Raw genomic sequence first — 26,231 nt, forward strand, 5'->3', positions numbered from 1 at the left:
TAATCACACCATAAAGTGTGAAGGTGGCGACTAGCCCTCCTGTATTACTTCACTACACCCTGTGAGTTGTTTGATCCAGTGTCCCACTGTGACAGAGGTATAGCACTGCACAGGTCGCTCCTAGGACCCTCCTTAGGGCGTGTGCAGTCGTCTGCTGACAGTAACAGTGGTCAGGTCTTTCTTCTCAGATTACTTCCCCTGCTTTTCCATGCTGTCTGTCCGACTGTTTTATTCTTTCCCTCTGTTCTCCGAGTATCACTGAAAGGCGATACAGTAACCTTTCCAAGACACATTCTTCAAAAGGATTTCTGTCATTAGCAATAAAATCCTGCCTCAGCAGCCTGAGTAAGAGAGCCAGTGGGTAAAGAAAAGTCAGATTCGCTGGCCTGTACCCTCTCTGGAAAGGTTTCAGCTTGAGGTCTAGCAAGACTCAAGGAGATTTGTTTATTTCAAAGGGCGATGCCCAGCAGTAAGGCAGCCCAGTAGTGTCTGAAAGTTTATCCTCAGTGGTTACTCAGTGGCAAGTAACTTCCAAGTAGCAAGCTATTTCCAAGGCAAGTTCTTGTCAGCATTGTGGTCCACCTGGAGCTTGGGACTTTTAAGGTAAGTAGAATTTTGGCTTTGGTTCCCTTCATCTTTAGAACTTGACCTTAAATGAGGAAAGCTATTCAGTATCAAAGCAGCGGTTCAGTTTGTCTTGTCCTGAAAAGACATCCTTGGAGTAATTTGTAGTCTTGAAGTTTTGCCACCATATATATATACATATATATATGTATATGTATATATATAAAACTATAAATATTACAGTTTTAAATTCATGTCAGAAGGAATGTTTTCTTTTAGTTTAGTCTAAAATCCTTACATAAAGCTCCTTGAGTTAGTGGGGTTTTCACTGAGGCAAATGCAGTTAAGTCACAGCAGGTGGTATACAATGCTGGTGAATAGTAGAGAAATTCCAGATGGTTCTCCTAAAGCCCTGAGATGGCTGAAGGCCTGGGTTCTGGCCTTGAAGAGACAATAGCTAACAAGTGAGGTTTGTTCTCCTAGATCTCAAAGCCTAACAGCGGAGACTCGGGGCCAGGGACACCCATAGCCCTTTGTCCAAATCTCCACTACCCAGACGCCTGCAGCTCACTGGCTAAGGACCTTTCAGTAGTTTCCGACACGTGTTTGGAGGTCTCTGGAGCTGGGTTCCTCCTAGCTGTGTTGACCACCAAAGTGATCGCCCAACCCAGAGGATTTGAGTTTTTGTAGGGAAGATCGGTAGAGGAGGGGCCCTACTAGCTGGTGATGGGTGCTTAAAACCCCTGTGCTTAGAAGGTGGGGGCAGAAGGATGAGGACCTGAAGGCCAGCCTGTACTAACAGCCATTCTGAGGCCAGCATTTGATACACAAGACCAATCTGGATGAATGATGAAACATGACTGTAGAAGGCAGGAGACCAGTGTGGGTGCTTTAGAGGTGGCCCATGAAGAACGAGCCAGCGTTCAGGCGCTCTGGGGAGAGATGAGGAAAGTGTGCTTTAAAGAGGAATATTCCATCTGTTAGCTGCTCCTCTTCAGCCTTTGCATTTACAGAGCAGCAAGTACGATCTTCCCAGAGTGCACTTTAGATCATGGCATTTCCCTCCACGCAGTCCTTCCCCTGCTTCCCAAGTAAGTTCACAGAACCCGCAAGGCCCCTCCGCTCTGTCCCCACCTCCTGTGGCCCAGCTCATAGGAGCCACCTCACCTCACAAAACGCCATGCTTGACCCCAGCCGAGGACTTTCACACTTGCTATCCCTTCTGTTACGAAGCCTTTTCTATAGTTCTTCATCCTTCTGTGGTTCTCAGTCCTCAGGCCATCTCCTCTATGTCATTGTGAGGCCCTGGGTTCAAACGTGTGCACACTGTCTGTCTACCTGGTCAGTTCATCAAATCCTATCTATTAATGAAAACTGAGGAATACATAGAAGACTCTCGAGATCTAAATGGGAGTAATAATTTCATAGAGAAAGATAGAAGATTTAACGAATTATCGAAACATAAACAAATTACGTGAGGAAAGTTTATAAGCGGTAACGTTTTAACGAGTCACCGTTTCTGGATGTCAGAGCTCTGTGTGTAGGGAACACACAAACAAGGTCCACCACAGCTGAGGCGCCAGTGTCCTGGGTGCAGATATGCTCTGTGTGATCTCGCTCGGTTTTCATTCTGTTGTTTGTGATTCTTTTAATGAAGAAAACCTGCATTAGAGTTAAAATCCCAGAAATAATTTTAACTTTTGTTTTAAATGCTTGTTTTTCATTTTTATCATCTTTAAGACAGGGTCTCACCACAGACCCCTAGCTGTCCTGGAACTCCCAGAGATTCAGTCACTTGTCTCTGCTGCCTCCTCCCTGCCGAGACGAAAGGCACCTTAGACTTTTGGATGTTTATCACAGATGCTTGGTCATGAAAATATGGTTTCTGTTTTTTTGTTTTTTCTGGCACTTATCATGTCCCCGTGGACACTGAAGTAAACGTGACTTTCCTCTCGGCACTGGCCTTCTTTATACGTGCTGCTAAATTAGAGTTTTATTCCCAGAGGCCGTGGATGCCGCCATTTCAACGAAGTGATTGTTTGGGTCCACTGCCTTCATCATCCGACTGTTTAGAATTCCTTGGTGGGAGAAGCGTTTCTTGCTTGTTTTTAGCTGCAGGTTCTGTGTACTTGTTATGCGCAACAAACATTCTGGGGGGAGAAAAGAACATTTGTTTTATTAGGAGGAAAAACAAAAGCTAGCAGAACTTTCGGTAATGCCTGGGCTAATAGTGTCTACCGCACAGTCCAAGTGGGTTTCTGTAGACTGTGTCATGTTTGCCTCACAAAGCACACTTTTATTTGTTGTGTATGTGTGAGGAAGGCACAAGACAGAAAAGGACACTTGTCATGTTGGCACTCCAGGTAATAAGGGAGTGAGAGGGAGGGGAAGATACCATGTTGCCTTTATTTTTGTTCAGAGTCCTTGTGGCAAGGAACTTAGCTGTGAACCTAAAGTCTCTCTCTCTGACTGTTTGCCCCTCCAAGCTGGTTAAGGACTGAACTACAGTAGAAGCCTAGGTTAGGTCTCCTAATCGCCAGCTAGAGTGCACCCAGGCACGTAGAAAATACGCGTTTCTCACAGAGCCTCCTCATTAGACACAGTGGCCTCTAAACTCTTGAAAGTGCCCTCTGTGTCAGCTGTGTGACTGTAGTCAGCACTACTTTGTATCTTTAGAGACTTTGTATCTTCTGGTCTGCACACACTGCACAAGAGCATGGGCTGCTGTCTCTGGCGCTCCTGGACTAACAAGTTCCCAGGGAATTAATAACTTTCTGTGGCAGGTTACATCTTTTGTTAGATCAAGAGAAAAAAGCTAGATGCTAAGTCAAATTTAGCTGTGCCTCCTCCTGCTCTTCTGTTCTTGCCCCTCCTCTTTGTGAATCCTGCCACTTTAAGATAGAAAATATTTTAGGAAGACACAAAGCGAGACATTTGCAACCCTGAAAACATCTTCCCCTTCCAAGGAAAATAGTTTTGTTCTCTACCCCTGCTTCAGAGAGAACAGCCTGTCCCCATAGTATATTCTAGGTAATGTGACCCACTTAGGAAGTATGTGGTTGACTGTGTTTCATAATGGGGACCTCCACTAACTCGGTGGATCGTGGGACAGATCCTCTAGAGTGGGATGGTTTTACAGATGCTACGGTTCATTTCTTTCAAATTTCAGTTGGTAGAGCTAACCATGTACTCAGTTATAATTCTACTTCTACTATAAATGCCGTAAAAACCAAGACCCCAAGGCTGGAGAGATGGCTCAGCAGATAAGAGCACTGACTACTCTTCCAGAGTTCAAATCCCAGCAACCACATGGTGGCTCACAACCATCTGTAATGGGATCTGATGCCCTCTTCTGGTGTGTCTGAAGACAGTTACAGTGAACTTATGTATAATAAATAAATCTTTAAAAAAAACTCCAAAAACCCAAGACCCCTCTTTTTCGGCATGAAAAGGAAATGCACATACACACTTATTCACATTATTTTATTCTTTTATGTAGCACAGACTGTGCTTAAAGTCATTATTTAGCCTAACAACAGTTTGGCTCATTTAAAAATTAATAGATTAAATTGAAAAGATAGCTCAGGGGTTAAGATTCTGCACTGCTCGTCCAGAGGTCCTGAGTTCTGTTCCTCGCATGAAAATCAGGTGACTCATAATTGCCCATAACTCCAGTCTAGCGGGATCGATTGCTTCTGGTCTCTCTGGGCACCAGCACTCGTGTGCATGTATTGTTACGCAAGTACACACGCTTACAGGATTTTCTTTTTAAAAATGGATTGGCATTTACCTATCATTAATTTTTTTAAGTTGACCAGTATTTTTATAATTTATTTAATATTTTTTGTGCACTGGTATGAGGGTGTCAGATCCCCTAGAACTGGAGTTACAGACAGTTAGGCGCTGCCGTGTGGGTACTGGAAACCGAACCTGGACGGTGTGGAAGCATAGCCAGCGCTAAGCCATCTCCCCAACCCCTGATTTTTACATTTTTAATTGGATGTTGGAGAGGTGGCTCTGCAGGCGCCAAGCCTGACAATCCGAGTTTAGTCCCCAGGAGCCACATGGCGGAGAGAGAACTAGCTTCCCCCACATGACCGCCACATACATGGCACATGCTTGCCCCCCACACACATAGATGAGTGTAATATACATCCATTTTAATCTGGTCTTAGAATTTACCATAATAAAACAATAAGATTCCCTGTGTTTAAAAGCTGTCAGGAAGTGGGCGGCGAGCAGCTCAGCAGCTAAAGGTGCTTGCTGGACCGAAACTCAGGTCTTCATGGGTGCACAGCAAGAGCTGCTAACCCGAGCCATCTGTGCATGTGCGCACGCGTGCCAGTGAGCTTCAGGTAGCCGCCTGTCTGTGTCTGCCCACCTCTTTCTGCAAGGTTGGAGTCACGGGCATCTGCCACTGTGCCCAGCTCTTACTTGGGTTCTGGGGTCCGAATTCAGTGTCTTGTGTTTAAGCAGTAGGCATTAAAGCCATCTCCCAGCCACCCTGGTGGTTACAATGTTGTTGTTGCAACATGTGGGTGTGTGTGTCTGTGTGTGTCAGTGTGTGTGCACGCAATATAGAGAACAACTTTCAGGAGTGGGTTTCCTCCTTCCACCATGAATTCTAGAGTCAAATTAAGGTCATCAAGGGAATAAGGCAGAAAAAGAGAGGGGCACCTGTTACCTTCCCTGGCCTTCACATGTGTGCACACATGCACACACACACAGAGCAGCAGCCACACTTCATTTCACAACATCCGAGTGCAACAGAAGTGTGTTTAAACACTAGCTTTGAGAACAGAGGCACTCACCACTTCAGTTCTAAAAAGCTGTTTTACAGAGGACGGTCCTTCACTGGAGAGACTTTTGGAAATGGTATAAAGAACTGTGTTCTACTTCTGTCTAGATTTTTTAGTTTGGATTGGGAAATCCGAATTGTAAACATGCCCGGCCTTCATTTTGCAAAAGTGAAGCCTGCTATTCAGGGGTTTCTCAGTGCCCTTGACAGAGCTTGGAGTCTTTGAGCACAGAGAGGGTTGGATGTCACTACGGGTCCACAGTGGGTAGCAGTTAAACAGCAACTTCACTATTCCCAGTAAAATACAATCTGATCTCTGCTCCCCACTTCTGCCTTCACATTCAGAGGTAATATAAGTAGGAAATAGTAAAAATGTAGGTTTAACATTTTTCTCAGACTTCTTGGGTTTCTTTTGAAGTCCCTTTGAACACAATCTAGGATGTGTATGATAGGCAGTGGTCAGGTATCTTTGCTAGTGTGTCCTATATACCATTAACCCCAAGATGATGTTTCCTGATCTGAAGCCTTTGGTAGAAACAGGAGTCTATTTGAAGTGCCTTAGTCCCTGGCACTGACAGACGGCTCAAGGCAATTACAAACCGACCCCAACAAGCACTTACCAGGCACTGGTCTCTTCTAGTCATCAGAGAGAGACCAGAAGTCCTGGGTCCAGCTCTCAATGATAACCTAACTAGGTAGAAGACAAAGATATTATTACAAAGCCCCTCTAAAGAATATAATTACGTGCTGGGCTGTGTGTGTAGCAGACAGGAGTTACGGTAAATTGATCCGGGGTGGGTGGGGGACTATTGTGGATGAAAGCTGGTATAAACAGCCCAGTCACACATGTTTACTTCTGTGGTCTGCATGGCACTCCAGGGGTTTTCCAAAACCAGTCTTTTGTTTCAGCATTCTGGTTTGAGTTCAAGTCCAGTTTGCTACTTATTTTGTAAATTGTAAAAGAATACAGATTTTTTTCTTCACTAAAACTGTGACTAAAATTCATGGAAACTTTAAAGCCTAAAGGAGAAATTTCAGTTTTTGTTTTTTAAAGGACAGTCCTACCTAATTCAGTGTCTGTTAACTATAAAAGGCCTTATTGCCACAAGTAAAAGCAAATTTAAATCCATTTTTAAAAGGTTTATTTATTTTATGTATATGAATACACTATTGCTGTCTTCAGACTCACCAGAAGAGGGCATCAGATCCCCATTACAGATGGTTGTGAGCCACCATGTGGTTGCTGAGAATTGAACTCAGGACCTCTGGAAGAGCAGTAAATGCTCTTAACCTCTGAGCCATCTCTCCAGCCCTTAAATTCATTTTCAGACAATGTTTTGGGGCTTTAGAGAAGATAGACAGTGTGTATAATGTGTGGGTCATGGCCAGGTCAGCACCTCTCTGAGCTGTCCCACTACAGTCTTGGCTGTTTGGACTGTTGCTGAGAGGAGGATCTTAATGTCCACGTCTTTAAACTTTTGGTTCGTTTTAGTCTGGCACAGTTCACAATTATTCCTTTATAGAATGGCTTGTATTTTGCAAAGCTATAAAAAATGAGTCTCTTCCGATTTAGGTTTTTGGGGTTTTTTTTTTTTTTTCAATTAGAAATGCCACCTTTGCAGGTCAAACATAGCCAGGTTTGGCTGGGCTGAGTGAATTGTGAAGGTAAGGACTCCTCTAAAGCAGCCGGAAGGAAGCTAACGCGCTCTGGAAAGCACTTGAAATGCATTGCTGTGTGTCACTGAGTCACATGGGTAGGGAACATGGCTTTCTTGGCTTACAGTGTTAAATTCTGATGTTTTAAAAGGAAAGCCAGATAAATAAATATTGAGTATTATCTCTCACCGTTTCAAAGGATCCTGCCTATATCTTTGAAGACAAGAGATGTTGGTGACCCCGAATACTGTTTCAGGAGTTTTGCTCCTACAGTATTTGAAAGGAAATATAAGCATTAGGCAAACATAATCACTAAGCCCTACTGGCTTCTTTAGTTGGAAGAGTCGTTTTATTCCTTGTTGTTTTGGTGTATGTGGGCCAGCCCTATTGTGTCCCATGGTAAACCGTGAGGATTTTGATTGGCTACCCTAACAAACGGAGCAACTGTTTGCCAACTTGCCTTTTCCTTTTTCTCAAATCCATAGAATTACATCAATTTTTCTATGTCATTCTCCAGAGCTCTTGATGTAATCAAAGTACACAATTATTATTTGTCAATTAAAAAGAAAATCTTCCTCATAAAGCAAACATCGTACAGAAAATTAACAGCATTGAGCTGAGAACGGAGTGCAAGCAGGAGCTGTCAGCATTCCCTCATTTCACCTTCCCTGAGGAGTCCTACTAAGATTCAGACAGATGCAAACAGAAGCAAACACAGCGTTGTGGCGGTGTGCTTTGAATCCCATACTGACTCAAATCTTTAGGTCATTGAACACCTTCCTCCTTTCAGAAAAAGTTTAAGTTCTTTGTTGTGTGTGTGTGTGTCTGTGTGTGTTTTCGACACAAGGTTTCTCTGTGCATTCTTGTCAAGCTGGTTTACCAAAGGAGTGTTCCAGACTGTTGCCAGGTGTTCTGCAATGCTAGGCTGCCCTCAAAAGAAACTCAGAAAGAACTTTTCATTTGGGCTCTTTGTGCACAGGGGACACGCACTGCAGGGACACAGGACAATGAAAGATAAAACTCACACAGTTAAGTAATTTAGAAACGAGACAGTATATCAAAACATCAGTTCCATGTCATTACCAAGACTGGCATATCTTACATTCTGTGAATTTGATTTTCCCAGAGGCTCTAAATGGAAGGTTAATGCTTTAAGTGTATGAAGCCAAACACATGGGCCAACAACATTCTGTGTTGTCCTTTGCCTGCCCCAAATTTCATCAGCCCGCTCTCCCCAGACAAAACCACAACATTTTGATTTGGGGAAAAATACAATAAAACGGATCTTTAAAAATGATCCCTAGTTAGCATGACTGAACTGGCCGGGGTCCAGCAGTGTGGAAGCACTTGCCATCTGCTGAGGGGCAGGCGTGGCTCCCACTGTTGGTCTGAGCTCTCCCTTCAGCTCGCTCTTTCTCAGTGCAGACGGAAGGTTCACATTTCCAGGATGCATTGATTCCTCCGCCTGCTTTTTTGATCATTTAATAAAACATGGGCCTCCTCCTACATTTATACACCCCTCAAAATGAGTGGTTACACCAACATATCTGGGAAGAGGGGCCGTTTTAAGTATACACGTTTCTGTTTTCATTTCCAGCTTCTAAGCAGTTAAATTATAAAGCAGTCTTCAAGGTTGTTTGTGCTGTGTAGGATCTCGGCTTTATTGGCATCAGTAACAGTTTCATTTCTCTGTCATCCCAATAGTAATCCGAAACAATGAAACACCTCCACCTGGCTCTAGATTGGAGCGGTGGGGGTGGGGGTGCGGGAGAGGTGGACACAAACTTGTGTGGAAGAGATTTGGTTCTTGTGTACATGTTGTGTATAAAAAGAAGACAGTGTATAATAAGCAGCAGCTTATCACTGTGTCTCCCATCTGACTTGCCAGCACGTAGGAAGTCTGTTTTGGTTTCAAAATGTACTTTACCCCATGGTTGCTGGCAGGGTACAATACTATTGACATCACTGTGTTTCAAATAGAAAATTAACAAGTAGCTACTGTTGTGATTGCAGATTGCTTTCCCAGTCCTTGTGAGAGAATGCTTTTTCCTTTGGACAGTAATACTTCTCAACCCCTTGGTACCATTAAATCAGCCAATGCGGGCTTGCCAGAAAAGGGATGAACACCAACAAAAAAAGGCTAAAGAATAGAAAACTGTTAATAAGGCAGAAATCTTTAATCTTTTTCCAAACTGATGTGAAAGATAATTAAAAAAAAATTCTCTCCCACCCAGGGCTAAGTTTTGACTGTAGTCCAGGCCCCGAGCTGATCTCCCCAGAGAGGAGTATCCTTTCCCGCCACCCAAATCCCTGGAGGGTTGCCAAAAGAAAATAAGCTATTTTGTATTTAGAACAAATTGCCACTGTTTTCTCCAGCAATGTAGCCCTATTTCCCAGACCTTGAAACCTGGAATACAGAAAGTTCTTGTGTGACTGGAGAAATATGCTGAATGAATGATGAAGCTAGTTTTTTGTTTTTGTTTAAAGGAAAGAAAAGGAAAAGAAAGCCAAAAACAACCCCAAAATCCTTATAAACAGATAAGAGGGGATGCGTGCATAGAAAGTAGACTTGGCTGGAAACCACGTGAGGGCCGCTTCTGTGGAGCCCTCTGGAGCTTCCTGGTTGGAGTTCCACTGAAGAGCATTTGCTTCTAGAACAAGATCTTAATGATTTTTTTTTTTTTCCCAAGCGAGACAGGCTGTCTAAAGTGAAGCCTCGCAGGCATGGGGGTCACGTCTGTAAACTGAGCTGCTCCCTGATGGCAGAGAGGGTGAGTTTCAGGGCAGCATTGGCTGTTTTCCTTTAGAGATGAGTACAGAACATTAAAAAGAATAGAGTAACCATGTATGTGTTCTCCCCGCCTACCTTGTGAACCCTTGTAAAGATTAGATTATCTGGGCGTGACGACACACACCCACAGGCAGGTGGATCTCTGAGTTCGAGGCCAGCCTGGTTTGCATAGAGAATTCCAAGACAGCCAGTGCTATCGAACACAACATAACAAACAAAAGGCTGAAAAGGGGTCAGAATAAAGCTATCAGGTTTTATTATTGTTTTCTTCCTGCATCACCAAATACGAATTTCTAGGCTGTCCTCTTATGCCTGGGTTTCTGAATTATTTGTTTCCTGTTTTCTGCCTTCCTGCCGTTATAATGGCTACTGCTAGTTGGACTTAAACCTCTTTTAAACGTGTTTGTTTACGTCTTACCTGTTGAGTGCCTGGCGTGCACGAGTGTCTGTGCACCACATGTGTGCCTGGAGCCCGTGGAAAAGTGCTCTTCATGAGCCGTCTCTCCAGCCCTGGAACTTAAAATTTCAAAGTTAATGATTAATTTTCTACTTTCTAGAAGGTACAAAGTCAGAAACTTGAAATTGACCAAAAATAATGGACTTTAACAAACTTTAATTTCTAAATTTCATTTAACAATGCTGTGCTAGCCCATAATCATCATAAATACTTTGTTCAATGGTAAAGTTTTTAAAGTGTGTGTGTGTGTGTGTGTGTGTGTGTGTGTGTGTGTGTGTGTAAAGGAGGGAGAGGGAGAATGAATATGAATATATGAATGTGGGTGCCTATGGTAATCAGAGGGGGACATTGGGTTCCCCTTGGAGCTGAGGTTACAGGCATCCATGAACTCCCCCATGTAGGTGCTGGTATCTGAACCCCTGGTCCTCTAATAGAGCAGTAAGCCCCCCCCCCCCCCCCATTGCTGAGCACACCAGCCTATCAGGAGAGCCATTCTTTTGTTTTCTTTCCAAGGCAGGGTTTCTCTGCCTCGACTGTCTGTCCTGACACTCACTCTAGACCAGGCTCACAGATCTGCCTGCCTCTGTCTCCTGAGTCCTGGGATTAAATGTGTGCACCACAGTGTGCGGCCATGAGTGCCATTCTTAAACCCTCCACTTTACTATTTAGTGAAAGAGACCGCAACCCTAATTAGGAGTTCAGCTGAAGCCTGTCAGTTTCTCATTTTCTGAGATCACACCATAATATATACTGCTGACTAGAATTGCAACAGATTCAGAGTAATGCGGTGTCCAGGGTTCTGGCGTGCACAGATATTATCCTAGTATATGATTATACTGTTGAGAGACTCTCGAATTGATTATCAGATCAACTTTGGCAAGCCAGAGTGTTCCAGATGCATGTAAAAATAATTGTATTTCTTCTCCCTTCTATGTGCTCATTCTGTTGAATATTGGAAAAATTAAAATAATAAAGAGTACAAATTTAATCCCAACTAGAATATGATATGATTGGGGCTGGAAAGATGGCTTAGTGGTTAAGAGAACTTGCTGACCTTGCAGAGGACTGGTGTCTGATTTCCAGCGTTCTTGTGATCTACATGGTTTTTAACTCCAGACCCAGCGAATGCAGAGCCATCTTCTGGCCTCTGTGGGCGTTGCACACATAGTGGTGCACGTAAGGGCAGCATGCATAAGGGCAGCACACACACACAGGGTCTTCCTTTAAAAATACAACTATGTTGTATTTTTAAATAAATAGTATTAACAATCTGAAGGCATATGTAAGGAGGGTCGCATGAAGGACACAGTAGTGGGCTGAATTGGTAACAGTTGGCTAGGTGTGGTGGCACTCTTAAAACTGCAGTATTCAGGAGACGGTGGATCGAGAGGGGCCAGCCTGGTTTATATAGCAAGATTCCAAAGACAAAAGTGAGTGAAGTGCTCAGCATCCAGACCCTGGAGATAAGGGCGTTCTGTGGAATGGGCACAGGCAGAAGCAGTCTGGATGTGAATCATCTGTACGAGGGTGTGGATCATGGGATGTATGGCCGGGGAGGCGGGAAGCAGAGGGCAGAATTCCATCTTCAAAGGGGCAAAGATCACTCCAGGCAGCTTCACAGATCTTTCTAGAATGTAGCTCAGAGGTGTGACAGGGTGGGCAGCTGCTTACTGGGGGCCATTGTTTCTGACCCTCTGGCACTTGTTGTTCTTCCCACCTGAGAGTTGTAACATTGCAGCCTGCACAGAGTCTTTCTTGAAAAGAATACAAGTTTGTCACAATTAGTTGAGAACTCAGATGTCACTTCCTTTACATACAGATACACACTCACTCACACTCTCACACTCACACTGTCACACACTCTCTTACATGTTCACATGCTCTCACACTCACATATTCTCACTCACTCCCACATACACATTCACATATACACACGTACACACTCACACACTCACACAAACACTCACATACTCATGCACACACACACTCTCATATATACACACTCACTCATACACATATACACTCACACATACACACTCACACTCACACACACATTCTCTCACATATACTCACACACACTCACGCTCTCATACATATACACACTCATACACACACTCTCACACATATACACACTCACACTCACTCACATACACTCACACAGACTCTGTCACACATACACACTCTCACACATACACACTCACACTCACACACAAACACTCATTCTCTCACATATACTCACACATACACACACACTCACTCTCTCATACATATACACACTCATACACACACACATACACACATACTCTCTCACACATATACACACTCTCACTCTCACATACACTCACACAGACTCTGTCACACATACACTCACTTTCACACACTCACACTCTCACATATACACACTCCCACACACACTCTCACACATACACACTCTCACACACTCAGACACACACATACACACTCACATACACATAGACACCCTTTACCTTGTCTCTTTCTCATATCCTCTTGACCCTGCTCCCCTGCCCATTCTCGTCTATACTCCAAGTCTTGGGGATACATAATCTCAGCCATGAGTCAGAAAGGCCATCCTTAAGTCCAAAAACCCTACTTATCAGCTGGAACTGCTAGCAGTTTTCTGGAAGTCTTGAGATATTTAGTTTTCATTAATTAAACCTATTTTAATTGTATGTATGCGTGATTCCCCCTATGTGGGCATGTTCACGTAGATGCGGATACCCTGGAGTTCAAAGGTCAACATTAGGTCCCCAGAGCTCCTGTTACAGCGGTGGGGAGCAACGCAGCACGGTGCTAGAAATTGAACTCCGGTCCTCAGCAAGAGCATTTGCCCTCTAAGCCCCGAGGCATCTCTCCAGTGCCACAGCTTTTGTTTTATAAGCGCATTTTGTGTTATGTCTGTTTATTTGTATATAAAATATTTTTACAGATTAGTTTAAGGAAAATAATGACTTTTGAAAGACACCGTATCTAACCTCTCACTCTCTGAGACAAGTATCTCCAGGATGTACATTATCCTCCCCTCTGAACGTTAGATTTAGAGTGGTCTTTAAGGACTTCACATTGGATATATTGGTGCCCTTAGTGTGTTGGGGGTAGGAGAACAGAAGAGTCATAAATTTGAGGCAAGCTTGGCTATATCGCAAGTCCCAGCGTACGTCGATGAGCCCTTTCCTGCCAGCACTGACATGTGTCAGGTGTGTGTGCCTGTGCCTACGACTTCACTACGACACTCATTCACGCTTCTGTGTGGTTACTTTACAACACTGACTGAGAAGACTGTGAAGTAAAAGTTGAAAGATATGAAGAGGGTCCCAGCCCCTCTGTGTTTATTTCTGTTGTCACCGAGCCCCATGGCTCCCAGAGTCAAGTCTCACAGTGGGAAAATTCCCCTTGCCAGGTTACTGCCGTGAGCTGCCGGGGAAGCACAGTTGCCAGATACTGGTTGATAAGAGCAGCTTGTCTAGCTCCCTTGTTTGATAAACAGAACGAGGTGAACGGGATATGATCATATATGTTTTCATAAATAAAATTCATGAGCAGAAAGCCGTGTGCTTGATTTATCTGGATCCATTTCTAATGCCATGTTTTAAAGTAAGCAGACAGATTTTCGCCTATCTTTAGAGACTCTCAATACATTAAACTGCGTGGAAACTTGAGTGTATAGAATGTGTAGGGTAGCAGCTCACGGCTGTCATGTGCAGGAGCGCGGAGGGAGTGAGAACTGGCAGCTGGCCAGCCTAGCTTGAAGAATGCGGCTCCTGGGAGAACTCCCAGCCTGTTGCGTAACAGCAGAGAGGAGAGGGCAAGCTTGTCCCTATCACTCCGCTTATTTTCCATTTTGATTTAGCTACTTGGCAAAGTCTTGGTGTCCCGGGGCGGGAGAATGAAGGGCCAGGCCTCCGAGGGCATCAGCCAGCACTGTTTGTGGGGCCAGGCGGGGCTGGACTTCTCATTGTTGGGCTGGGGGATCGGTTTCCAGAAGGACTTGAAAAGCACTGCCGTGGGAGCTTTGGTTTGGTTTCTACGCTTTTCTTTTTCTGAAAGGGAATTCTTCCCGCAACTGCATGTGCTCTTAGTTGATGCGTCTACCCTCCACAGCGCCCTGTTTTGTAGGAAGTGTCTTCCTTGCATGTTTTGTGATATCTGTTTGTCAGTGGAGCTCAGAGGGTTTCTTCAGGGAAAATGACCCCACCCGACCAACATAATGGCAGCACCACCTCCTCTTTCCCAGTTTGAAGATGTGGGCCATTTTGATAGGACTAGGAAGAGCTGTTGGCTAGGAATTGCTACTTGAAAGAGCTCATTTTAAGGTGGACTTGAAAGTGGCTTTGAGACTCAGAGTGCGTTTGTGTGTCTCCGTCCTTCAGCCTCATCTTAACAGGCGGGCGGGGTTTGCTTAGCGCCAGCCTCTTCCGCAGGATTTGTTTTCACGCTGACCTACCAGAGATGTTAACATATTATATTTGGAGGTAACCCAGTGTTACAGAGTATCCGTGTGTTAATAAAAGTTAAGTAACCGATAACCAGGAAGTTAACATTTAAAAAAAATTGCCAAGTCCAATTCCTTGACTTTAAAATGTGACGTGCGGGATCCTTATTCTGGGTATCAGTCCTTTGTAGAGACCTCGGAAAACGTCACTGTGTATTTGATCCTGTTTTCCTCAGTGAGTATGGATTTCAGATCAAACTAGACCTTTTGTGTCTCTTGTGGCCTGTGATTGGGCAACCCCCTAACAGGAGGTTTTTGAGCCACCGGTCACTAGAATGGAGGCAGGAAAAGACCAGATGGCAAAAGGCAGGCCAATCTGTGGTTACCAGCAGAGGCCTGGGGTGAAGGGGACAGAGGAGGTACAACAGCCACCCAGCTCTTCTAGGAAAGCAGGTGACTCGCCTCACACTGATAGTCAGGGTGCACCCGCCGCTCCTAGAAGGAAGTGGCATGTGCGTGCACGAGGAGTTTGGGATAGCACAGCCCTGTTGGTCAGCTGGCAGCTGCCACCAATCCTTTGCTGTGTTTCACTTTGAAACACAAAAACTGTAGGAAGTGATACTTAGCTTCCGCAGGGACACCTTAGTAAGTAAGGCGCCCTATTCACTGGTCATCATCCTTCATACAGAGACAGGCGTGTCCTCTGGGCGTGTGCTGCGCCTTGGAGTGTATTTATAATCACCCGCCTGAAGAAATGTTCACAGTGGCCGAGGAAAACCCCTTCCAGAATGTAATTTTGCCTTGCCTATCCATTTTGGGCATTAAACTTTTGACTTGGTTTATTAATAAATTTAAAAATTTATTAAGACCCTGAAACTGAACACGGTGCTTCCTTACAGAAGGGCACCTCAGCCTTTTCCTCCTGTGTGAGGGAAACCGAGGCATTGTTAACCTCACAGGTTTTGTTTCTGTGGGGTTTTGTTGCTTAGCTGTTTGCAGCCCTGGGCATTGAGCTAGGACCATGTGCATGGTCCGAGGTCATTTACCCTGGACTCCAGCCTGTAATCTCAAGTCAGATCCCCTTTTCCTCCTTTAATTACCCGGAAAGTCCTCGCTTCTTCAGAGACAGATTCAAGACCCTTAAATCTCTAAAGCCAAGTTTCACCTGCTTTTAAAGGTCTGCCACCTCCCCCTGCGGATGTCCCCACACCTGGATTGCTTGCTTGGTGTACGCCTAGTGGGACACTCGGGAATCGGGTTCCTTCAAAAATTTTAATTTTTAAAAATTTTTATTATTTATTTTTTGCTCTCCCCAACCAAAGAAATACCTAAAATAATTTGAGTACACAAAAGAGACATGGCAAATATATAACCGAATAATCTGAGAAAGAGGGAGAGCAAATAGTACCCTGTTTGCTATTTTCTCCTTTAAATTTTGACATGTGGGGAATCACACAGGACCTTGCTGGTTAAGCACTTACTACTGAGTTACATCCTCGGGTTTGTCATTTCGGTAAAGGTTTTAGCATGACAAAACAAAAACGTGACTTAGCCTAGTGAAAGACTGGTTTTAAAACCTAAAATGTTAAAAGATAATTTGCCGCATGGGCGAACTTTTGGAATTGAGTAATTTGAACAATATCGTCAGAGTGTTCCTCTGACATACTTCCTTAATTTTTCTGGTTGCTCTCTTTACTTTTGTAGAAGGCTGAATTCAGAGCAGAGCCTCTAATTTTTAAGAGAATGGCCGGCCTGTGTCTCACCCTTGAGCCATGTCTCCTGAGGAAAGTTGTTAGGCAGAAACCGAGGGGATCTAGTGTAGAAGATAAAGCCACCTCCCCCGTGTGTGTGGTCTGGGTGTTGATTCTGGTCTGCTTAGCAAGAGGGACCTGAGCAATGCAACTCCTCGGCTGAGAGAATTAGGTTTGGAGCGACCTTTAAATTGTTAAGTAGAGAGAAGTGCAGACGTCCCTTCATCCGCTTTAAGTATATGCAGTTGCAGCCTGGAGTCAAGTGTTAGACTTGAGAGGACAGGCTCAGAAAAGACTGGAAATTCTCTTCCGATCGTTCAATCACTGTGGCTGGGCCTGTGGATGCTGTAAGGCCCAGCCATCATCAGCCAAACCTCTGGCCTCGCTGCCCTTAATCACCCTTGCTTGTCAGTGACACAGCTGACCACTTGTCACCTTTCCTGCCCCTCTCTCAAACGCTACATTGGAGATTGTCACTTGACATCATTTGTTGTGTATTAAGACCCAGTGAGCTAATGAGACTATTCTAGTCCCGTTTGAGAGAAAGAGGGGGCCTTGCGTTACCCTGATACAGTTGAGACTGTTGTAGAAAGTTCAGTTACAGCCCCAAAGGAGTCCACATGCCGCACGCCACTGAACTGTTAATGCTTGGTAAAGCAGACTCAGACTGGAGACTACAATGTTTTAATGTCTCCGTTATACGCGTGGTCACAGCTGGAGAGCGCAAGTGCGCGAGGCTCTCTGGAAACATTTCTAGGAAAAAATGCCCTCTGGTTTTTCCAGAGAAGGGACTGTCAGAGAACTTAGGACTTTGAGTAATTCTGTCACCTGTTTTCCCTGTGCAGAACTTAGGCTAGGTCGTGAGAAGGGAAGAGAAAGGGAGAAAGTAACCAAGAGCAGTCTGCTCACAGCACAAGTGGAGGCCTTCGTGCAGTGCTGGATCAATGGAACTGTCGTTTTTAGAAGTACTGCGGTGTGTGAAGACCAGGAAGTGTTGAGGTCATTCTGCCTACTGCATAAACAGCATCCAAGCCTGTAGGATGGCTACAGTTACTGAACAGTGTGGGTGCATGTGTGTGCGCGTGTGTGCGCGCACGTGTAATTACAAGGTGGAAGGAGATAGGAACCTTGGTGTTTTCTATCTCCTCTGAGGTACAGTAACTGCACCCTCCTCCAGCCTGCGTTTTAGGCATTCGGCACCCCTTTCACTCTAACAGCACAGTGGGGAGCTTACGAAGGGGCCTAGAGAACAGATACACGATCTCTGACAGAGTTCCTGGGGGGATGACAAAGTGACTTGTGTCTGCAGGGCACAAAGCGGTGGAGCGGGAGGCCAGCACCGCTGTGTGCAGGTACTTTGAAGAGTTGGGAGTGAGATGGTTGTTGGCTAAGGGCTCAGAGTCGCTGTTGTTAGATCCTGTGTGTCTAGTGGATATCCAGGCTGTGCTGATGAGATGATTTCTTCCTCAGACGAGCTCACCTGCGCCTGTGTTTAGAACGCTTAAAAGTTCTGATCCCGCTGGGCCCAGACTGCACCAGGCACACAACACTTGGTTTGCTCAACAAAGCCAAAGCACACATCAAGGTGAGAATCTTCGCTCCCATCTTTGCAACGCTTCCTGTTTGTGTTGTGTCCAGCTCACTGGGCCGTCCTCTTTGCTAACTGCCCTCCCTGAAACCTTTGTAAAGTCTTGCCAGCCAATCCAATGGCGCAGCACAATGTGATAAATGAAAGTGTATTTTTGACGGCGTGGCCGTTTAGACCTGAGAATGCTAGGGAAATAAGTGACCTTTCTGATGCCCAGAAGGAAGGCAGTTGCGACCCCTTGTGGAGACACTGTCTTTTGGCTTTCTCTCTCAGTAATTTTCCATCAAATACCACACTGCAGGAGGTTTCTCTTTGTGGAGGTTACCTCACAGACGTTTATAGTTCATTTTGTTCAAGTAATGGAGCGCTCATACGCAAAAAAGACAACTGGTTTTATGCTAAATTTGGGGTTGGGGATTTAGCTCAGTGGTAGAGCGCTTGCCTAGCAAGCACAAGGCCCTGGGTTCAGTCCCCAGCTCCGAAAAAAAGAAAAAAAAAAAAAAGAAAAAAAAAAAGTAAGTGCTTATCTGTGCTTATATATACAAGAGTACATACGTACCCACATATAAGTATGTATATGGGTATATACCCCCTTCATACTTTCTTTGCCAAAGAAAAATGCTAGGCAGAAGTTAGTTGTACTTTTTTAGACCGGACTACAGATGTAAATAAAATGTCTCCATTTCAGAAACTTGAAGAAGCCGAAAGGAAGAGCCAGCACCAGCTTGAGAACTTGGAACGAGAACAGAGATTTTTAAAGCGGCGACTGGAACAGCTGCAGGGTCCTCAGGAGATGGAGCGGATACGAATGGACAGCATTGGATCAACGATCTCCTCAGATCGCTCGGATTCAGAGCGAGGTAGGCAGCTCTGTTTCTAAGAAAATACCGGGTGTCTCTGAAAAGGGGTAGGGAGACTGCAGACACCGCGTCTGCTCTCGTTAACCAGGCTGTAGTGTTCTAGGTTCTGTTGCTTTGTGCGGGAGAGCAAAGCCAGTGCGGAGCACGAGTGGGCTCTGCCTGGCACACTCCTAGCTCCCAAATGTGGGCTTATGCCCCCTAAAATTCTCTGGCAGTGCCTTTGTGAACCACACTTTTTTCACATATTTATATACATATTTTCTATTTAGAAACAATTTTAAACTTACAGAAAAGTTTTGTTTAGAAAATGCCAAGTTATTAGGGGCTGGAGTGGAGCACTGACTTCTCTTCCAGAGGTCATGAGTTCAATTCTCAGCAAGCTCACAACCATCTGTGAGGGATCTGATGCCCTCTTCTGGTGTGAATGAAGACAGCTGCAGTGTCCTCACACACATAAAATAAACAGTAAATCTAAGAAAGGAAGGGAGGGAGGAAAAAAAGAAAATACGGAGTTCTTACCAGGCGAGAGACATGGTCTGAAGCTCCATTTGATGCCAGAGAATCTAAAGCAAACCCTTAAACCGCCTTTGCGGTTAACCTTAGTTACCGTTCGGAATTTGTAATGGATCGTAGAAACGCATCTGTGAGCTGTGACAGAGTGGGAGCACCAAACATTTGGATGCATAAACGTAAACTTTCTGTCTTTAACCTTATTTCTCCACAACCCAACCTCCTCTCGAAAGCAGCCCTGATTAATAAACAGCACTGGGAATTAGTTTTTGGTTTAATGTAAAACAGATGGTGTTAAACCACTTGGGTTGGGATTTAATATTAAGTACTAATTCCCAAATCGGCCCGGTGCTGTCAGTGGGAGGTCCAGACGGGCTGGCGTCGAAGGGTTTAGTAAACTTGCTCCCTAAATTAAGAGCCCCGGATTGCCCTCCGAGGAAGAGTCCCTGGATTGCCCTCCGAGGAAGAGTCCCTGGTCCCCGTAGGTCACTGATAGCTCCGCTGAGTGACCCTGACTCTTGCAAGTGCGCACACAGATTGTTGACGCTCCTTCCTTTCCTTTCCTCTTCCCTCGGCAGAGGAGATTGAAGTGGATGTGGAAAGCACAGAGTTCTCCCATGGAGAAGTGGACAACATCAGTACCACCAGCATCAGCGACATCGATGACCACAGCAGCCTGCAGAGTATTGGGAGTGACGAGGGCTACTCCAGTGCCAGTGTCAAACTCTCCTTCACGTCCTAGAACCCAGCATGACATAACAGTGCAGGGCGAAGTGCTCACTGGGCCAGTTCAATACCGTCTCTCAAATTGGGTTCATGACGCAGTCTCCTCTTTAAAACTAAAAACTATACTTGAACAAAAGGGTCAGAAGACCTGTATTTAAGCAAATACTTAAAAAGTGGGGTAGAGCCTCCCCGGTAGAACAAATACTCCTGTATTTGGAAAGAATACAGTTTCTAACAGCAGCAGAAATGTGTGTGGTTATCTTGAGTTGACGTGGTTGACTTAAGAGACAATGGAGACTCCATTCTCCTGTTGTAGTTTGCTCACTCCGTGTTGAGCAGACATTTAAGGATAGGGTTATGAACCCTTCCTGAGCTTCTTGGTCCTAGAAACAAAATCAAACTTAGAGTAAGGAGAAGACAGGATAATCAGGCATTAATCTTGGATAGCTAAAGAGCTATTAAAACTCAGCCTCTGTGTATCATGAAGCCTGTGGATGATCAATTCTTTTAAAAAATGAATTTTTAAAAAGCTCATATCGTGCTCTACAAAAGGAGAGACTCCCATGAAGCCTTTTGAACGAGATCATCATGCAGCTCAGCTTTCTGTTGGATTCCATGCTAAGCCAGCTAACCTTACCTGCATTGATAGCACTAGAGCAGGCAAGCACCCGCTCGCCACCCTTCGGCCACGTAGGGGCAGCCCATGCATGACAGCCTGAATCACAGGAGGAACAGCTCCGTGTGCGAGCCTCGGTGTCTGCGCGGATCTGAGGAGCTGTGCACGCAGTGTAGCAGGCCAAGGTCTGAGCCACCACAGCATTTTTATTTGAGATTTTGATAACTGTTTGTATGTGTTGAAAACCAAAATGACATCTTTTTAAAGCTTGTCCATAAGTAAACATAGATGTCTTTTATAGTGGAATAAAACACGTGGGGGAAATCATCTATTTTGATGCAGCATTTGATAATGATAAACACCTCACGCCTCACTCTTTTCAGTGCGCAGGACGGATGAGGTCTGGGCTGGGTAGACGAAGGCAATGCTGTTTTTGTTTTCTTTAGGACCATTCCCTTTTACCAGCTTTTAACCGTCTGATACCCGTGGTAGGCACACTATCCTAGTTAACATAGTTATGTTCCGCACTTGTCTCATTTAATGTAAAGATCTGCATTTTCTACAGGCAGTTTCCTCCCCACAATCCCACTGTGCAGGTGCTACTGTTGCTCTCACAAATACCTGCAGAAATGTTATCTTCTGGGTGAGACTTCCAGCCCGCACTCCATGTCATGTGCTCCCTCCTTTCAAACTCGAAGGTTTCCCTCTGGGCCACTGCTTTGCTCCGGGAAGCCTTTCTGGATACCTTACCCCAAGCTGTTCGGACTTTGTATTCTTTAAATAATTTAACTACCCTTAATTACTTAAAAAAAAAAGCTTTATGATTTTCATAACTTATTGCCGATTTTAATGGGTTGTTAATTTCAGTCCTGTAGTTTTATTTTATGTTTAGATAGGGCTGGGCAAGGAGAAAGAAAATAAAAACAACCATATTCAGCAGTGCAGTCGAGTTGTGTGTTAATGTCAGAGCTTCCTTCTGGGAACAGCACGTCTCCGTACAGGAAACGCACCGTCTTGGTCACACATAAGGGCCCAGCACACTACCCAGTGCTCTTTGTGTGCCTGCAAAAAGTACTCCGTCCTTGCTTGGGCTGTCTGAGTGAAGTCCTTTGAAGTAGTTGTGAAACAGTGCATGCCTCCAGTTACTCTGGCTGTAACCTTCAGGTGCTGAGGAGAGAATGGAAAAACCCTCTGGTTTCCCTCAGTCACTCCCGGCCAGGTAAGATGTGCTCTGTGGCTTAGCTGTCTGAGCTTTCTCTGAAGTGTGTCTTTACCATGGAAAGGAAATGGAAGCCATTGTGTGGTTTCGTTATTCTCCCTTTTTAAGGGGTTGGGGAAGGTGCGGGGAGCTAGGGTTCAAGACAGGATTTCTCTCTAGCCCTAGCAGCCCTCAAACTCAATTTGTAGACCAGGCTGGCCTCGGACTCAAGAGATCCACTTGTCTCTGCCTCCTGAGTACTGGGATTAAAGGTGTGCACCACTACCGTCCAACTACAGCTTCTTCCTTTTCTCATGGTGTTAATTGACGTCATCTTGGCCCAGGACTGAAATTTGGAACATCATTCAGACAAACTCTATGCTGTCATTTTGTGTTTATACAGGATGATGGACTGCAAGCCTTCATTACAAACCTGCACATAACATTAACTAGATGTTCCAACACTACTCCTTCCCCAGTTTACTCTTGGGGAAGGAGGACACACGGGTAGATTGTGTGGTTAAATATTAACTCTAAAAGACGGGTTGGCTTAAAGACTAGTTATGCAAGAAATAGAAATCAGATAAAAGATACCTGCTTGGCACCCTCTGTGGGTAAAATTTCTTGAGTGCCCTTACCTTCTAAATGTATTTTTGCCTTTATATCAGAAATTATAATAGCAGTATGAATTCAGCCACCATTCCTATTGTAAAATTTAACAATTATCTACCCTAGTTCAATACAACCTGACTAGTATTTTCCTGTGCTGACAACTGGTAACGGCTTTCAAGCATCACAAAGATGTCCTCTTGGGATTTCTTCAGCCACCGTAGGCAATGAAGCCCACCTGTTCCCACTGCCTTATTAAGGTATTCTATCTAATGCCTGTATTTTTGTTCTTTAAGATGGGCTGGCCTCAACGTTAGGGAAATGCCTGCCCCTACCTATGTTCTTGTATGAAGAGGTACAGGTTAATTCCCATACCTGTTTATATACCAAAGGAGCCTGACAAAGTCATTTTGATTCAGTCTCTGATCAGCAGAGGTAACGGCTGTAAAGGGAACTTTGTTATTTGTTTTGAACTACAAAAATTCTTAAAAGCTGAGAATTGAGGCAGAGCCCTTAACCTCAGGGCCATAAGGTTTCTTGGCTCATATATCCTGAGGAATGGTTCATCCTAAAATACTCAATTTTTCCCCTTGAAAGCCACTATCTTTCCCTTTTACCATTCCTATCTTAAAAAAACAAAAACAAACAAAAAACCTCCCAAGATAAAACCAGACAAAATAAAACTTTCCATTTTACTCAGCCCCAACATGGGATAGAGCCTGGGGCAAATGACCTGTTTCTCCATTGAGCCCGTTTCCTACTACAGAGTTACTGATTTACTCAGTCTTGAAATGTAGAAAAGCTTAAATCAAGAAGAGGGGACTGTGTGCCCCTGCGTGCGGGTACGTGCATGTGTGTTTGTAAGCCAAACGTCTCTAGGCATCATTTTTTAGCTACCATCTATCCTTAAGACTGAGCCCCTCATTGGCCTGGAACTTAGCAAGTCGATCAGGCTCGTTAGCTAGCAAGCCCCAGGGATCCTCCAGTCTCCCCCTCCTTGGTGTTGGGATTTCAAACACACTTCACCCACACAGTATTGTTTACTTACGATGTCCTTGCATGTATGTCTGCATGTGTATGCCTGAGGCCAAAGGCCTTAGATTACGTGGAATCAGTTCCAGGCCACTTTGAACCACCATGAGGATGCTGGGACTTGAACTCCAGTCCTCCAGAAGAACATCCAATGTTCTTAACAGCTGAACCATCTTCTGTAACCTACTGGCTTGTTTTGTTTTTTCTTTTTTCTTTTTTTTAATATTCACTTGAGAAAGGGTCTCAGTGGCTGTCCTGGAATTTGCTATTGACTAGGGTGGCCCACAACTCAGAGATCCACCTGCCTCAGCTTCCCAGAGGCAGATTAAAGATATGTGCCACCCTGTCTGACTCCCTGGCTTTTAAACAAAACACAAAGAAACCAAAACATGAGGTTTAAAGCTGAACTTGGGACCCAGTACTTACAAGGGAAATAGTTTACCAAGTGAACCATCTTCCCAGCTAAACCCCCAGCCCTGAACCCCACTATTTTCTCCTATTTTCCTAATTTCAAACTATTTATTTGGGCTGTTTTACCAAAAAGTCCCATTTCTTAGATACGGGTTCATACACATAAAAACTTGGACTTGGATTTCCTTCAAATGATCCCCCTCAACCTCTAAATAGACGTGACTATGGACCTCACTTTGTCTTACTTAACTTTGGAAGATAAATTATCATTAATAGGTGGTAAGTGAGCACCTATTGTTTTGAAACCTAACCCAAGGCTGAGTATATTCTACAGTGATAACGACCACTAAATGTGCCTGGTTAATATTCAGTGATGTGTTCAACTACAGACCGGTCTTGGCCTATGCATCAGATCTGCCTGCCCTTCTTGCTTTTTTGTCTTGTGATGCTAGGGGTTGAAGCTAAAGCTGACCTAAGTGCCGTTAATGTTCTTCCCACCAATACACCAGTGCAGCTGTGCAGTTACAAGGATACCAGATGACTTGACTTGGTTGTTTACCCTTCTCAGCCATGACTTAACACTTTTACAAACATCGCCAACTGGACTGGTTAAAACGCTTGCCTAGCAAGTGCACATCCATGGGCTTTATCCCCAGCATCCTATAAGCTGGGCGGGACGATGCAGGCCTGTAATCAGCTCTTGAGAGGAGGTGGCAGGAAGACCAAGTCATTTCCATAATACAGTGAGCTTGAGACCAGCCTGGGCTACATGGTACCTTGCCTCAACAAAGACAGCAGCCAACAAACTTCACTTAAAAACTAAGTGAATTAAGAGCGCTTAGAAGTTACACTGCTTGAGGCAGTAACTGGGATATCGAAGTATTCACACCAGACACAAAAAATCATTGTTTAAAATGCAGCACAGGCGGGGTTGGGGATTTAGCTCAGTGGTAGAGCGCTTGCCTAGCAAGAGCAAGGCCCTAGCAAGGCCCTGGGTTCGGTCCCCAGCTCTGAAAAAAAAAAAAAAAAGAAAATGCAGCACAGGCTATAGGTGTCTAAGACACAGTAAAAACAACTCTGAGGTTGTAAATGAAGTGTCAACTTACTTTGTAAGTTAGGTCACATGATCCTAACTGCTTTTGGAGGAACAAATGCCAGGCCAAACCAAAGGGATGTGGTATTCCTTCCTGCAGCCCCCTCACCCCATGACAGGGTTTCTGTGTAACCCTGGCTGTCTTGGACCTGGTCGGTAGACCAGGCTGACCTTGAACTTACAGAAGTCTGCCTGTCTCTGCCTCCCAAATACTGGCTGGGAGTGCACACTACCATGTCAGCCTTCCTGTTACTTCTGATAAAAAAAATAAAAAATAAAAAAAAAAACCTGAATATCATTTATAAAAGACTAGGCCAGCTGCAAATCTTGGTGTTCAACTCTAGATTTCCAGGATATGAGTCAAATATTTCCTCCCGGTCTGAATTCCTTCTCTTGAGTCAGAAATTCACTGAATTTAAAAAAATGTGATAAACACAGCTTGAAAGGGGCAGATCAATTTTACCAAGAAAGGGGAATTGAACCAGCAAATTGATAATCTTGACTTTGGGCCCTAAGCTGGAAAAGCAGCTTCTACAACAACCTCATGAGTTTAGTTAACCAGAGTTCATCTGGCTATCTATGTTCTAAGACTGACTTAGGAAACATTAATAAACTGAATATTCCAGAGACTCACACTGGGTTCATACAATTAACTGCTAAGACCCATACATCGTAGAAGCTACCAACGTTTACTGTGGGAACTACATGACCAAGGCTTAGGTTTGGTATTAGCTAATTTTAAGTTGTCAACCACTACAGACCTACTATTCTCAGAACTGAGGCACAGAAGAACCACTTTCATAGATACATAAGCTGAGAAGTCAACTGGAAAACCTCACAGAAGGTAAACTGAACATTGGCTAGACCAAATTTTATATGTCCCATCTATAGTATCAGTTTCAGAATCACTTCTGTCCAAGCCTGTGCGTACATGTGTGCATTTTAAAAATGACAGGAAAGGAACTCAGTAATTAGGTTTCTTGTTAAAACTATTGAATTCCCTGTTGGGCTTTCCCTCCCAACTGCAGTAAAAACTTAGTTTAATTTGCACCTCAAACCCTTAGATATAAAGAATGTTTATAAATTACTAAACACTGACCTGTTGAACCTCTGTAAAAGTT

At 44.4% G+C, this 26,231-nt stretch overlaps 1 protein-coding gene across 4 annotated transcripts in view; it reads left to right on the forward strand.

Annotated features, from left to right (window-relative positions):
* Window positions 1-21,711, forward strand: part of Mxi1 (MAX interactor 1, dimerization protein) — a 59,542-nt gene extending 37,831 nt beyond the window's left edge. For all 4 annotated transcript variants that reach the window (NM_001439931.1, NM_013160.3, XM_087638681.1 and 1 more), the window contains 3 exon segments: window positions 17,938-18,052; window positions 18,744-18,915; window positions 20,004-21,711. In NM_001439931.1, the coding sequence (NP_001426860.1) occupies window positions 17,938-18,052; window positions 18,744-18,915; window positions 20,004-20,167 (451 nt within the window). In that variant the 3' untranslated portion in view covers window positions 20,168-21,711.
* The last annotated feature ends 4,520 nt before the right edge of the window (window positions 21,712-26,231 follow it).

This window comes from Rattus norvegicus, chromosome 1 (genome assembly GCF_021556685.1).
Source record: "Rattus norvegicus strain SHRSP/BbbUtx chromosome 1, alternate assembly SHRSP_T2T, whole genome shotgun sequence".
Classification (NCBI taxonomy): Eukaryota; Metazoa; Chordata; class Mammalia; order Rodentia; family Muridae; genus Rattus; species Rattus norvegicus.